This window comes from Lissotriton vulgaris, chromosome 9, assembly GCF_964263255.1.
Source record: "Lissotriton vulgaris chromosome 9, aLisVul1.2, whole genome shotgun sequence".
Lineage (NCBI taxonomy): Eukaryota > Metazoa > Chordata > Amphibia > Caudata > Salamandridae > Lissotriton > Lissotriton vulgaris.
In genome coordinates this window covers 239,669,833-239,684,475 of record NC_141697.1, presented here as the reverse complement: position 1 = coordinate 239,684,475, position 14,643 = coordinate 239,669,833, and the positions used below count along the sequence as shown (strand labels likewise).

The following is a 14,643-nucleotide window of genomic DNA, read 5'->3' as shown; positions in this document are numbered from 1 at the left end:
AACAGTGTGAGGAATTTGGAGTAGATTTTAGAAGAACACACCAATCAAACATTCCAGAGAGGAAGAACCACCATTTTGTTATAAGAATGTTTAATGGAGGACTCTTGTCAGGACTGTCTAAGTGTAACAATGATGAAAACTTATTTCGAGGATAATCCATAATTTCCTGCAAGAACTCGTAAAGGATAAATTGAGAAATGTGTACAAGGAACTTGAAAAGGGGCTAAAATACATGGGTAAAGTGAAAAACAGTGGGTTGACAACATTAAAGTGTGGTCTTTTTATCTTCAGAAGCTCCCCCATCCCAAAAGGCTTGATCACCTATTTCTGATAGTCCTCATTTTCAAAGCTTTCGGACTATTACAAGAAAGTGAGCGCCATACTTCGGTGTCACTCAGTTTCCTGATACAGGAGAGCGCAAAACATCCTCAAAATTTGAATTATCTAATAAAAATAAGACAAAGTGGTTCCACCTGGAGAAGCCTCTTTGCAGCGTACATGAATTCACATACAGATAAAGATTATCAATCAAGATTCTTGCATTGTTTTTAAGGTAAAGATGACTGAAATAGTCAACAGATTGAGACAATGAAATGTATTTAGAACTGGTCATTAAGCATCCTTTGAAATAATTGATACACTAGGGACTGCTTTGCTATTACATAGAATCAGTTTACAAAAAATACTGGTTACCTATTGGACAGTCATGAAGATAGCCCATGTGGCAGATCATGTCCCCAGGGCTGAATCTTGTCTAGAAGAAGATTACAGTATACTTGTGCCACATGTAACATCTTCCACAAAATACAGCTGAAGAGAGTATATCAATTCAATGATTACTTATTAGGTTTGTTTTAAAGACACCATCACATTTACTTTGGGCACCTACCCAACTCTAGTGTTTAACCTCTTCCATGCTCGTGACGGAACCGTTCCATCACGAGCCACGGGTGGGCTGTGCTGGTGACGGAACGGTCCATCACGGCCCTGCGCGGTGCGAATTTCGCGCTTGCGCTAACGTTCTAAAGAACGGGCGGGCCGTGCCGGAACCGTTCCGTCACAAGCACAGCTCACCTGCGAGCCGCGACGGAGCGGTTCCGTCACAAGCACGGAACCGCTGCGCGGCCGCCCCACCCCCTTAGCGCTGCGGTGGCAGAGCCGCCGCAGCGAAGGGGTTAATTAGTAAAAAAAAAATGAAGTGCTGGGGCACAAAGGTTTGCTCACAAGCCTGCGATTGGCGCTGTCGAAGGCTGAGTTGCTGTGTAGTCTTCCTTTTGTCACTGTTTCTCCTCATTTTTCTCGGTTTGTATTACTCTTTCTTGCTCTGCATCAAAGTTTGTTGAGGACAAATGAGCAATCACCGGCTAAAATTAAGCACTGCCCTACGCCAATACTGTATTCCTGATTCAGACTTGAAAGTGTTGAAGTTCCTTACTCCGTATCAAGCAGGCTAAAAGGGCCAGATTCACAAATGAAATCCTGATTCCACTCAATCTGCAGCCAAATAATCCATCCTGGTAAAGAATGTTAATCACCCTACTACCATTTTACAGGATGCCAACTAACCCACTCCACTCACGTCTTCCCATTGTACTGCTTACTACTCAAAGTGCATTACACTGCAAATTCCTACTCGCACATAACATAATTCTCCACTCCCAGTGGAGTCCAGTCGACTAGATACACTTTTACCATAGATTTTAGCACTACACTTTATCAAATTCTAGGTCACCCTGTGAAAGTTAAAGAAATTGATGTACATAGACAGCATTCATTCCCCTTCCTCTCCCACTCCTCTCCCTGTGGGCACCATGGATACTGTAAATTATTGACCGTATCACCCTGCCAGTAAGAGCCCGTACCCCTATGCATATGTACAGCCATTCTAGGCACCATGGCCTTTTTACCCATTGGAATCCCCGGCTTCCCTCCTGCGCGTATCTTGCACCCCCTCTCTCATGTATAGACCATGAAACCCTTTCCCTTTGCGCGATCCTGATGTGAAAGGCAACCCTCCTGCTTGACCAAGGCATTCCCCATTTCCCTCTCGAAGAAGCATCCTTCGCCTCAGCTGACATAGCCCCCCCCAGCTGTATCTGACTGCCCCTGTTCTCTCATGTACAGGTCATAGGATCTCTCTCTCTCTCTCTCTCTCTCTCTCTCTCTGTGCGGCTCTGACCCTGCGCGCACCCTGACCCCCCTCCTTCTCCTCACATGAGCAAGTCATAAACCCTCTTCCTCCGCAAGGCCCTGTCCGAGAGTCACGGCCGCGCCTGACCAACACCTACTTCCCTTCCATGAATGCCCCTCTGTTGACAAGCCTTCCCTCCGCGCTCGATTGTCCACGTGGCATGAATACCACTCCTTTGATGACCCCTTCCCCCGAGTCCGGCTGACCACACATGTCCGAGGCCATCACCTAAGCCAGGAGATACCATTTACTGCCCTCATTGTATGAAGTCACCCCCCTTCAAAGGATCCACTATTGGTCCCAGCCACCCCACCCCCTGGGCTATGATCAGGCGTACACATCCTACGAAACACTCAGCTGCGTGATTGCCCTCCCCTCTTATCAGCAGGTCAAGGGTCCCCATTGTGAACGTATGTGGAGTAGGATCACCACGAGGATTATAGGGATGTCTTTCTTTTGCGTCATACTGTCCTGATTGTACCATCAAATGTTTTGTAAGGTATAAAAGCAAGAGTCTCAGCTCACTTGTTAGAGCACCTCCCGATGACACCTTGCTTCGTGTCTGAAATGACTGGCTCTCCTCATGAGAATTAAAACTCTGTTCTTGATTCCTGCATCCAGCGCCCGTCTCTTTATTTGATAGCTATTCAGAATGGGAACTAAGAGGCGTCTTGCGCCAGCAGCCTGGGCATCGATGGTAATATGGGCTCATTTTCCACAATTGGCGTCCCAACGCGGGGTCCATCAGTGACATAAGGTTCGGTAAGAGAGATCCAGACGAAGAAGCGAACATCTAAAATAATCGGAGTATACCTGCCTTGAGAGGGCCCTAGCCCGGCTGCCGATCAAAAGAACTTCGCCAATTCTGAACGGACCTCTCTTGAGTGACCTAATGTCCTGACTGGAATCCCACAGGACTGCTGCGGTAAAATCATGGAGTAAGAGAACGATCGGGCGCTGGAGGGAGGAAGGCGAAGAACTGCCCACACGGTCCGGTCCGGGTAAGGTCGCGTAAATGCTACAAATTGTGAAATGATTGTTTTGGATAATACTAGTATTACGCTTTGTTGAAACCCTCTGGAGATTCACTGTCTGCAAACGGAGAAAAACAACAGGCTCTCTCTCTCTGCAAGCAGTGAAGGATAGGTAACGCAGACTTTTGTCCCCATTGTAATCCGTCGTGCCTATCTTCCTCCCCCACTGTTTCCCGAACTGTCGTTCGTGGATTATTGTCTGGAGATTCTTTGTCTGCAAACAGGGAAGAACAAGGTCTCGCTTTGCAGGTAGAGAAAGAGTGGGCAACGATAACTTATCGTGCCCACTTATTCTCCCCACTGGATTGTTTGATTGGCCGATTATTCGGTATTAGTTCGTTTGAGGTATTCACCGCCGCCAAACAACGGAGAATAGAAATATTCTGCCTAGTCTTTGCCCGCAGTGATAAGATAGGTAATGCAGACTTTTGTCCCCGTTGTAATCCGTCATGCCTATCTTCTCCCCACTGGTTGGTAGCCTGTTTAGCCCGGACCGCTTATTAGAATTGAACCATCCAGCTCCACTGGAGGGCACACCTAATAAGGACCTGTTCATTAAGTGTGGACTAGTCGCTATAGCTTATAATAGTTATGGCATAAAAATACAAGAAAAAGAGTTGAGCGATATCAGTAGGCCACTGATGAGTTATCAACTTCGCTAAAAAAAAAAAAAATAAGAAACGTTAGAAATAACTCGCAGAAAATAGCCACGAGGTAGCTAGGCTTCACTGCCTATTCCTGCTCCCAACATGTCTGCCTCATTTCCCACCACGCCCAAATAACGGTCACATGAAATAGAAAGCAAATCAATAGGTACCTACCCCCATTCCGGAAGCTTCCGAAGTGCAACGGGTCCGCGGTTACGCCCATCCGGAAGGCGAGGCCTCGAGGCACGAGGGGCTCGCCTGGCCACGGTCAGGAGGAGATGATGTTGGGCAGGCGGTCCAAAGAATGGCAGAGACCTCTCCTTCTCTCCTCTCCTGCTGCCCTGCAGGCCACGGGGGGGGGGGGGGCTGTCTTGCCTCAGCCACCGACTACCCCCCCCTTCTGTCTCTCGCCTGGTCCGACCCACGAAGAAGGCCGAAGCCGGGGGCGAGAACGGCGGCAAATCAAGTAGTCCCGCCACACGTCAAATTCCGGGATAGTTACAGGTAGTGCCGCCACATGCCATCGCCTGCATAGTTACAGGTAGTCCCGCCACATTTCAAATTCCTGGAGAGTTGGAGGTAGCCCCGCCACATGTCAAAAGGGGGGGGGGGGGCTGTCTTGCCTCAGCCGCCGACCACCCCCCCCCCCCCATCTTCAATGGCTGGCACGGCCAATATCGAAGCGACGGAGCCGAGGAACGGCGCGGGGTCGCTGGAAGGGGGAGGCGGCGCGAACGACCCTCCCCCACCTCCCTCCAGGTGGAGGCTTCCAGCGACACCCCAACACTCTTTGCTTAAAGAGGGTCAACATCAAAAAGCGGTCTTCTGCCCAGGACGGGCACTCGCTCCATATCGTCTCTCCTCGACCTTGAAGATTCTATAAGAGCCGGGGGGCCCCCGACCCCCTGCATGGGTGCCCCCGCCCCCTTCGCTGGGAACCACGACATCGGTGCAACTCCTGCCGGCGCCAGCCTCGGATTGGAAATGGCTAAAATGCAGCCACGGCACAGACTTGTTCAGTTCCGGAGGAACACCAGAATGACCCGGTAGGAAAATTGTTGCCGCCCTTCCCACTCTTTGACTCATGGTCCATATTTGTTAGACTGTTAACCACATAGCACAAAACTCTTTGAACTGCCAACGGAAGGTTCTGGGCCAACCATGCGAGACTAGAGACACTCTGACTGTGCTGGAACTTGCCTGACCCCACCCAAAATGGCGCCGACACAAAATGAGACGTTTTTAATAAACTTTGTTGCACCCTGATTGCGCAAGCTTTTTGCCCCGAGATATATATATAACGTTTTGGATAATGAAAGTAGATATGAAGGATATTGAGTATGTGCTTGGACAATGAATTGACTTAGGGTGGGTACTGATTATGAGTTGGAAAATGAATTGGTGTAATTTAGGTAATGAATGAACATTGGATAATGTATTTATGAATTTATTAAAGATGAATTACTGACATGCATCATGTTTGCTCTGTAGGGGAGTTTAATACGATTTTATTGCACTGCCGCACTTTATGCAATGAACTGCCACCAGCTTTGTTCTTCCTATGTACAGTTCCAATCTGCTCCGTGGCTAGTCCACTGGGTTGTAGGCCTGTATTTATACGTCAACACTTTTTATTAAAAGTATTTTGAAAATGAAAGCATAGTTGTAGCGGTTGCATTAATGAGTTTTGAATGTATTACTACTGTGAGCAACGAGAAAGTATGATGAAGGTTAAAGGTTAAAAAGGACCCGATATTTAGCAGCCACACTATGTGTCACAGGCAGCCGGAAAAGTGCTTTAGAAGCCCTAAAACGACACCACAGAAATGCCACCTGACCGCCACCCTTGTACCCGATCAAAAGGGGTTGCGACCAAGTAACTCATGTAGATACGCAGATCGTCAATGATTATCTGTCTGACATTTCTGGTCCCTCTGGGCTCAAACGCCGTGATGGTAGAGAAATGCACTACGTGGAGATAGGTCGAGTATGTGGTAGGTAAAAACATTTCCGGATTACTGCATGCTGATGAGGTTTGAATATTGCCCCCCCCACCCCTTCTTTCTCCCCCCTTCTGCAGGTCACGTCGGAACCTTGGCTGATGTATGGAAGGACGATGACCGAACCGCCAATGAGAAGGGGAAGAAGGGAATATGAGTATGGTCCTTATGACAAATAAAAGTTTTTTAAAAGACGTAGACTTAAACATGACTGTTCCTCCTTAGGACATAGCAACTGGGAGGATGGACTGACATAGAAACTGGACAAGTACTGAATGACGAAAAATTGACTAGAAACGACGCGTTAAATAATGTAACTGGACGTTTTGACTAGGTAGGGAAAGGACAAAGAAAAATATACGGGTAAGGGTTATCACGGCACCACCCGTCTGGGAAGTTAGAAATGTTGCTGGTGTTCAAAATGCACTGCCCCCCTTTTTTCGCACTCTTATAGATGTAGCCAAGCTGTCCGACTGTTCTCCCGATCAATGCTTGCCGTTGCCTCAGCCCGGAGAACTTCCCACCAAAGGAAGGAACTGAAAAATGGTTTAAAATCCAACCATGGGTAAATAGCACGACCAGGCTAATTTCTGGCCGACCAACGACTGAGGTGTAAGTATTGGCAATTGGGAACGCTGGCTGACATAACTGGCGAGAAGGAAAAGGAGGGAAGGGTAGAAAGAGCTAAGCACATAGATAAATAAGATAGTAAAGATACGTAGGATATAATATGAATTTTGTTGGCCATCTGTTGTTTCCTGTCCTGTCGTGAATGTCTTATATATGTGTAATGCATGTGCTGTCTTCCCTGTCTGAGTTTGTGTGTGTAATGTACGGATTTATGTCTTCCCTCTGTCTGTATTTGCATGTTACCTGACCTTTGCTGTTCTGTGTTGTGAGCGCACTAAATGACCTATTTTCGTACACGTCTCTCTCTCCCTCTCTCTCTCACCACCCCCTTATCTCTCTCTCTCTCCTCCTCTCTCTCTCTCTCTCTTTACATGTCATACGTGTACCGAATGGCTCGTTTAGATTGCGGACGACTCTCACTCTCTATGAGAGTCTCCCTATTTTCTCTCCCTCTTTTTGGTAAAATTGTGCCTCACCGGCACCAGTCTGATTTGATACTTATTGAACGCGGAGGTGTTCAGCGAAATTGACCGAAATAAAAATGATTGTAACTTGCCATATTACTACCTCTCCTTTCTACAAAAATAAATGAACTTGAATTGGCTGAAAGGGAAAGGACAGGTAAGACGGCTAAGGTCCCCCAAATCTGGCTATTCATAGGGGAACTGTATGTCAATGGCACCTTATGTCTGTTCTTCAGAGACGAACGCCAACGTCTAGATTGACACCCAATGCCCAGATTGCCCCACCCCTTCGCACCCAAGCGCGAGCGCCCGAAGTATACCCTCCCCATTTGATAGACCCCAGCTGCTGTCCCGGATATAAACATGATGACCATGAGTAGCTGTTGACCCTCGAGAAAACCTTGTTTTGCCCGACTCTCGACGATAGCGCCCCCGCCCTGTGTGAAAAGGTTAGCCAGTCCTGAAGGGAAATGCTCCGCAAATGTTGAATATGATGTAATGCACAGTTGATGGAAATATTATTTTGTCCTCCCTTGAATTCTAAATGGGACGATGAATAAACCTGCCATAAACTCAGTAGAAATGCTGACGCATGCACTGCTTGGTAATAGACCTCTGACTGTGACCGATGAGCATAAACTCTCAAATGCGTAGAATTGAGGGAGGAATTCATATGCGTAGATGTCTTCTTCTGCCATTTTTCTAAAACGTTGTCTTGTACCTATTCAAAGATTCACGATCACCGAAGGAGATGGGTCAGATGTGACGTACAGCCTGACTGCAGATCTTGGGACACGTATGACATCGACCAGAGGTGGAGCTGCAGAGCAACAAGACACGGGACGAGACCGCAATTTCAACGTGGAAAATGAAAAATGACGGGCCGCCTTGAAGCCCTCCGACTGCTAACCCACGTGTGCCTGGAGTCTCCGTCCGCCTTCTTTGGGCCCGATTGATGGGCCTGCCTGCTTGTTATCCTTTGCTCCCTTGGTCCCTTTTGTGTGTCCCAGGAACTCTGACCCAACTCCGCTCTCTCACTCTCTCCTATCGACTATTTGAACAACATTCACCCTCTTTCCCACGTGACTTTTTGCCAAAGGAAAGAACTGCATTCATATGGGAATAGGGTGTTGCCACAGAACTATAGGAGCCGAGCATAAGGCGCCGCCGAACGGATTGTTTAGGGAACAGGACTGTGGTCTAACAGCAGAGGACTGACCGCACCCTGCAACGCGTAAGGATAGAACCGAGCTGGACCTATAGCTCCACCGCCGGTGCTCAACAGCGCCAACGAAAGTACCCGGATTAGAGCCTACCAGTGATGGCTCGCTGATAAAAAGACACTGTGACGAAGAGATCTTGTGCATTGAACTGAATTCCGCTCTCAACTCAAAACTGTTCATTGGTCACATTTTTAAGTCAGAAAGATTTATGCTATGTAGTGCGTTTAATTGTCAGGAACACAACGAAAATGTAATTTCCTATGTACTGCATTCTGCCCATCGCCTTAACTGTCTATGATTGTACGCCACATGTTAGTATCAACAAAATGCTAATTCATCAACGATGCCTGTCTACCTGTAAACTCGTCAGTTGCAAAAATGACTGCTGTTATGTAAAAAGGGGCGACTGTGAAAGTTAAAGAAATTGATGTACATAGACAGCATTCATTCCCCTTCCTCTCCCACTCCTCTCCCTGTGGGCACCATGGATACTGTAAATTATTGACCGTATCACCCTGCCAGTAAGAGCCCGTACCCCTATGCATATGTACAGCCATTCTAGGCACCATGGCCTTTTTACCCATTGGAATCCCGGGCTTCCCTCCTGCGCGTATCTTGCACCCCCTCTCTCATGTATAGACCATGAAACCCTTTCCCTTTGCGCGATCCTGATGTGAAAGGCAACCCTCCTGCTTGACCCAGGCATTCCCCATTTTCCTCTCGAAGAAGCATCCTTCGCCTCAGCTGACATAGCCCCCCCCAGCTGTATCTGACTGCCCCTGTTCTCTCATGTACAGGTCATAGGATCTCTCTCTCTCTCTCTCTCTCTCTCTCTCTCTCTGTGCGGCTCTGACCCTGCGCGCACCCTGACCCCCCTCCTTCTCCTCACATGAGCAAGTCATAAACCCTCTTCCTCCGCAAGGCCCTGTCCTTGAGAGTCACGGCCGCGCCTGACCAACACCTCCTTCCCTTCCATGAATGCCCCTCTGTTGACAAGCCTTCCCTCCGCGCTCGATTGTCCACGTGGCATGAATACCACTCCTTTGATGACCCCTTCCCCCGAGTCCGGCTGACCACACATGTCCGAGGCCATCACCTAAGCCAGGAGATACCATTTACTGCCCTCATTGTATGAAGTCACCCCCCTTCAAAGGATCCACTATTGGTCCCAGCCACCCCACCCCCTGGGCTATGATCAGGCGTACACATCCTACGAAACACTCAGCTGCGTGATTGCCCTCCCCTCTTATCAGCAGGTCAAGGGTCCCCATTGTGAACGTATGTGGAGTAGGATCACCACGAGGATTATAGGGATGTCTTTCTTTTGCGTCATACTGTCCTGATTGTACCATCAAATGTTTTGTAAGGTATAAAAGCAAGAGTCTCAGCTCACTTGTTAGAGCACCTCCCGATGACACCTTGCTTCGTGTCTGAAATGACTGGCTCTCCTCATGAGAATTAAAACTCTGTTCTTGATTCCTGCATCCAGCGCCCGTCTCTTTATTTGATAGCTATTCAGAATGGGAACTAAGAGGCGTCTTGCGCCAGCAGCCTGGGCATCGATGGTAATATGGGCTCATTTTCCACAACCCCTAATCCTTCACTGATTCTCTACTCAGCAAGGAACATTGTCAGGATTCATAAAACAATCACCTATTCATGGCAATAATTTTCTTTCTAAACCATGGAAAAAAACATTTTGTACTTGCTTAGGTCTACAGAGGTACTACATTAATCCCCAGTTTTGCATACTTACTTGAAATTGCCCAATTTTTTGTCCAAAGGCTTCCCTCGTATGAAGGTATGGAAATGCATGGTCCAAAACCGCTTGCATAATTCTGAGTCAGGCGGAGCAAGAATGAGAAAAATGGAAGGCAGTAAAAAATGAAAAAGTGAACGGTCAGAAAAAAAATATATATGGTTTGTTTTTCACTAAAGAAAAATTACAGTTCAAGTGAATCACAATATTTTAAATCCTATTCAAAAAACTTCTGTGATACACAACAGTGATTATTTAACCAAAAAAAAAACTAAATATTCTACAGATTTTGTATTACCATTGGAACAATGTAGGTAGGTCCCTCTATAAGAACATGGAGACTTTCTTTAGGTTTGCTCGCAAACTGCATTACAAGCCAATAAATGAAATGTTAATCCTTTACAAGAGTAAATGCATCTCAGCAGGAATGTTTGGGACCGAACTGTGGGGCGACAACAAAGCTGGGACCGTCCAAAGAGCAGAAAATAGTTTTACCCATAGACTGCCGTTGGTCCAAGTAAGGACTGCCACTTTAGTATGCAATGAAGAATTGGGGTTGAAATGCCTGGAATATCTGGTTGGTTAGGCCCCACTATTGCTTTGGGTAACAATTTGGGCCACACTGGAGCCTGCAGTAACTAGAACCTGTACTGCCGACTGCCTGTCTTTAGACAAGGCAAATCAGATTTCATGGTTATCCTACATAAAAAATACCTTTATTGCACTAGGCCTCACGGACATGTAGGACAACCTTTTATGATTAGGCATGGTCTCAAATAGTGTGTTAAACAGAGATATTTATATTATTGTACTAATTTATGCCTAGAATCCACCCAGGCCAAAACCTCCAGTGTCAGATATCTTTCGATATCTACAACATACAGTATGGAGCCATATCAATGCTGGATGGAGATTTCATCTCACTGGCTAACAATACTCCGGCTGGAAACATTGCATTATAAATTTGCTTTCCCCATACCAGGGTCTGGAGTAGGGACCTTCCACGTTGTGGCTGCAATGGCATTTCAACAGAGCACTAGTATTTTTATCCTATTTTGCACACTATATATGGAGCGGAGATGCTCCTCTTTGGTGCCCCTTATCTGCAAATCAAACCTGAGATCCCATAATGAAGGGTTAATATATTTGCAATCTTTAGGTTCGTGGAAGTTGTGCAATGCGGCGATAAATGTTTATCAAAACTGCTTTTTATATTCGGAATATATAAGCAACCTAATGTACTGTTTCTTGAGATTGGTACTTGATCTTTTATGTATCCTTTTTAAACATGTCTAAGACACTTTTAGAGTCACCTGTTGCCAGAACTTTTTTGTAAAAGATAATGGATTTTATGTTTTTATTCGTAAGCTATGCTCTGCTTTTATGGCCTTCAGCAGAATAAAGTTTTATTTGACTTGACTTGATGTCCAATGAGATGTGCTTGGGACTCTCAGCCAGCTAAACATTGGCGTTTAGACTGTCCAAAGAAGAGACTCTGAAGGATTGGGCCAGAGGGTAAAGTTTCTAGACGTGTTCCATTGCTAGCAGCATTAATGAGCCCATACTGAAATTCCTTCACTTATCCAGAAAAATAATCGGTCTTCCACCTGGAGTGACAGCTTAAATTTGAGCAGAAAAGTGTGGTCCATGGTCAGGGAGACAAAGAGCTTTTGGCCAGACGACCTTTGGTATTTCCAATTAGATTTTCTTGCTGATGAGTTTGAACCATCAGGTTGGTTACAGTATCCCTGAAATCCGTGGCCACATATGGCCGTCAGTCCAAAATTAAGATGTTGAAGGTAAATGACAGCTGTAGCTTCAAAGAGACAGGCCACCATACAATGTTGGATGTGAACCGCGTATTTCAATTGAATGGTACGTGTGTGAATCCACACTGAGCCAGGATGGAGGACATGGGACATGCTTGACTCCCAACATTAATCCCTACAGCTACGCTTGTTGGCCCAAATATGGTTGAGGAGTACAACACCACCTCACCAGTATTTAACTTGGGGCCACCCAACAATCTACTTATGAATGCTCTTTTGGAAGGGAAAAAACAGTATTCGGGTTACCATATGATTCCACGTCTCGCATTTTGTAACCACATCTAAAGGAGTATGCAGTGATTTATAGTTTGCCAACCACAGAACCCTTTATAATTGCTTGCCTACCACAGACATCACATCCATTTGAATCTAAGAAAACCAAGATGTAACACTGCGTCTCCAATGGTTAACAGAATGGCCCTAATCCCAAACATGAGGCAAAGCTAATAGACCAAGTAGAAGAAATACAAGGAACCATATGAAATATGTCAAAGGGAACTTGCAGAAGATCTAAAAATGTTTGGTCAAAGAAAATAACTATGAATATTAAAAGTGTTTAATTCCCCGCAAAAGGCAGAAGTTGTATGACGTTGGCAAGTGCAATCAGGGCAGGAAGATATTTACCCAACGGCTCCTGCGCTCAGAACCAGCCTTTCAAGATCAAGTCCGCTCATCAGGACGTAGACTCCTTTACTCCGCTGACCAAGGATGTTCTTCGCTGTAATTAAAGAGAGATAGCCCCTCAGCGCAAACAATTGCCAGGACAATAGAAAATAGAATACAAAAGGCTTACGCATTCCACAGGAGCCAATGAAAACAGTGAAGACCTCAGAAGGTTAGTAAGGGCTGCTAGGAATGACTAAGAATGCGTTGAGTTTAGAGTGGAGCCATACACACAACCACAGGTGCACCAAGGTTGTACGACATGCTATCTGGTTCCAAATGAACTGCTGGAGTAATACAAAGTGTCGCCCCATTGGAGTTACTAGAAAAGCTACACCCAGTGCTATAATATTTTTGTAAACAATATTTAGAACTCAATATTTATGTCAGACAATTTTCTGACTACCACATTTTTGCACCCCTCTGTTCAAGAATGACAACGCACAATTAGAGGTGTGTGCCTGCTCCCCAGTGAAGGTGTGGCTTCTTCCTAGTGGCATACAAGAGCAGCAAAAATAAAGCCTTAGTATGATGAGACACAAAGCAGTACTAGGTATGCAAAAGAGTTGTCGTCAAAACTGGAGTGAGTTACAAAGAAGTGCATACATCTGCAGAGGCTCTGGGTGGGTGATCAGTCTGCAGATGACCAGTAGATGGTCTAGGATATCACATGAGCGGGTGGAATAAAGGAGCAGACAACTGGGAAGGAGACAGCTGACAGGAAACAGTTTGTTTACAGACCAGCACTGCTTAAGCAAAATTAGCTACTAAGCTAGAAAATTTAATCTAATGCAACCAAGTATGGAAAAGAGGCGAAACTGCTTAGATCCTTGTCCAGTATTCAAATATGCTGAGGTCTTTAAAGCAGTGTATTGCCACCACATCATTTTCGTCATTTCACTCCATGAACTGAGTGGGCTTACCTCATAAGGCAGGTACAGAGATGCTATATTTTTTTAGCAGGATGTAATTTCTCCGTGTTATTGGTTTCCCCACCCTGGAGTTTGGAGGAGACAGAATTCTGAGGTAGTGTGCTTGCTGACAGTGGGTTGTTAGGATGGCGTATGTGAAATGCACAAATTAACTCCTATATAGAGCATAAGTGAATCTGTTTTCAGGTTGGGATATTAGAAGAAACACCCCTAAAATTAGAGGAGGATTACGGAAAAAGATTCCTCCACCGTGAAAACGTCTCCTCATGGACATGGACAAAAAAAACTAAGGCAAAATGCAAACGTATCTAGCTATGTGACACTGCAATAGGTGCACTCCAAAGAAATGCAATTCAATTAGAGCCATAAGCCCACACATGCACCTTTGTGAATAAGGGCAAGATTGGTGATATATGCTCTAAATATCAGGTGAGGTGTGTGGACAGCACACACGTGTTAGGGCCTCATCAGAGGTATAGGTGAGGGACGATCACAGATGGAACATTCATTAGTTTGAACCTTACCTGGGATTTTGCAGTCCTCAAATATTAGTTCACAGGTGCTGGAACCCCTCATTCCTAATTTATCTAATTTCTGTGCTGTGCTGAATCCAGGGGTGTCCTGTAAAATCAAACAGAAAAAAGATTGTAAACCTGCACAACAGTTAACCGGTTTGCAGAAATAGAATTATCTATTTGCTTAAGTTAGGGTTGCAGTTCAAGATACATTGTGCCCCTTAACACACTTGTGCTGGCTCATTTCTTTCTTTCTTTATTTTAAAAGTTGTATATAGCGCTGGCTAGACCCGGAGGTATCAGAGCGCTTGACATGAGCATCAGATCATAGTTACAGGTTACGTTGTTGCAAAGGTTACATAGTTATTAGAGCATGGCAACATAGTTACTTGCAAGGTCGAGATAAACAATAAGCACAAATATGTAAGGGGAAAAGAAGGCAAGGTGAGAGATTCAGGGGAGGGGGGTTGGAGTAGGGGATGTAGACAGATAATGAAGGCGGGAAAGAGGAGGGGAGGGTGAGAGACACAGCATGGGGAGAGGAGGGGAAGGGTGACTGGGACACAAACCGGTAGACTAGTCAAGGCAACGTCCAAAGTCCAGTAAGCTGTGATCCCAGGGGAAGTGGTATCCCTTCCCTATCTCTATTGCGAGAGGCTCCCTTTACGCAGTGGACTCGCTCAGCTAGGTCTCTGAGACTCCAAGGCCTACATACTGGATCTTTCCCCAAAAAGGGGAGAGGGAGTGCTTTGGCAA

General features: G+C 45.9%; 1 protein-coding gene across 1 annotated transcript in view; it reads right to left on the bottom strand.

Annotated features, from left to right (window-relative positions):
* Nucleotides 1-14,643, bottom strand: part of IVD (isovaleryl-CoA dehydrogenase) — a 297,512-nt gene that overhangs the window by 29,569 nt on the left and 253,300 nt on the right. The window contains exons 7-9 of the mRNA XM_086937401.1: nucleotides 13,897-13,993; nucleotides 12,402-12,495; nucleotides 9,946-10,027 (exon numbers count right to left, since the gene is read on the bottom strand). Coding sequence (XP_086793527.1) covers nucleotides 9,946-10,027; nucleotides 12,402-12,495; nucleotides 13,897-13,993 — 273 coding nt within the window. The remainder of the gene's footprint in view (nucleotides 1-9,945; nucleotides 10,028-12,401; nucleotides 12,496-13,896; nucleotides 13,994-14,643) is intronic.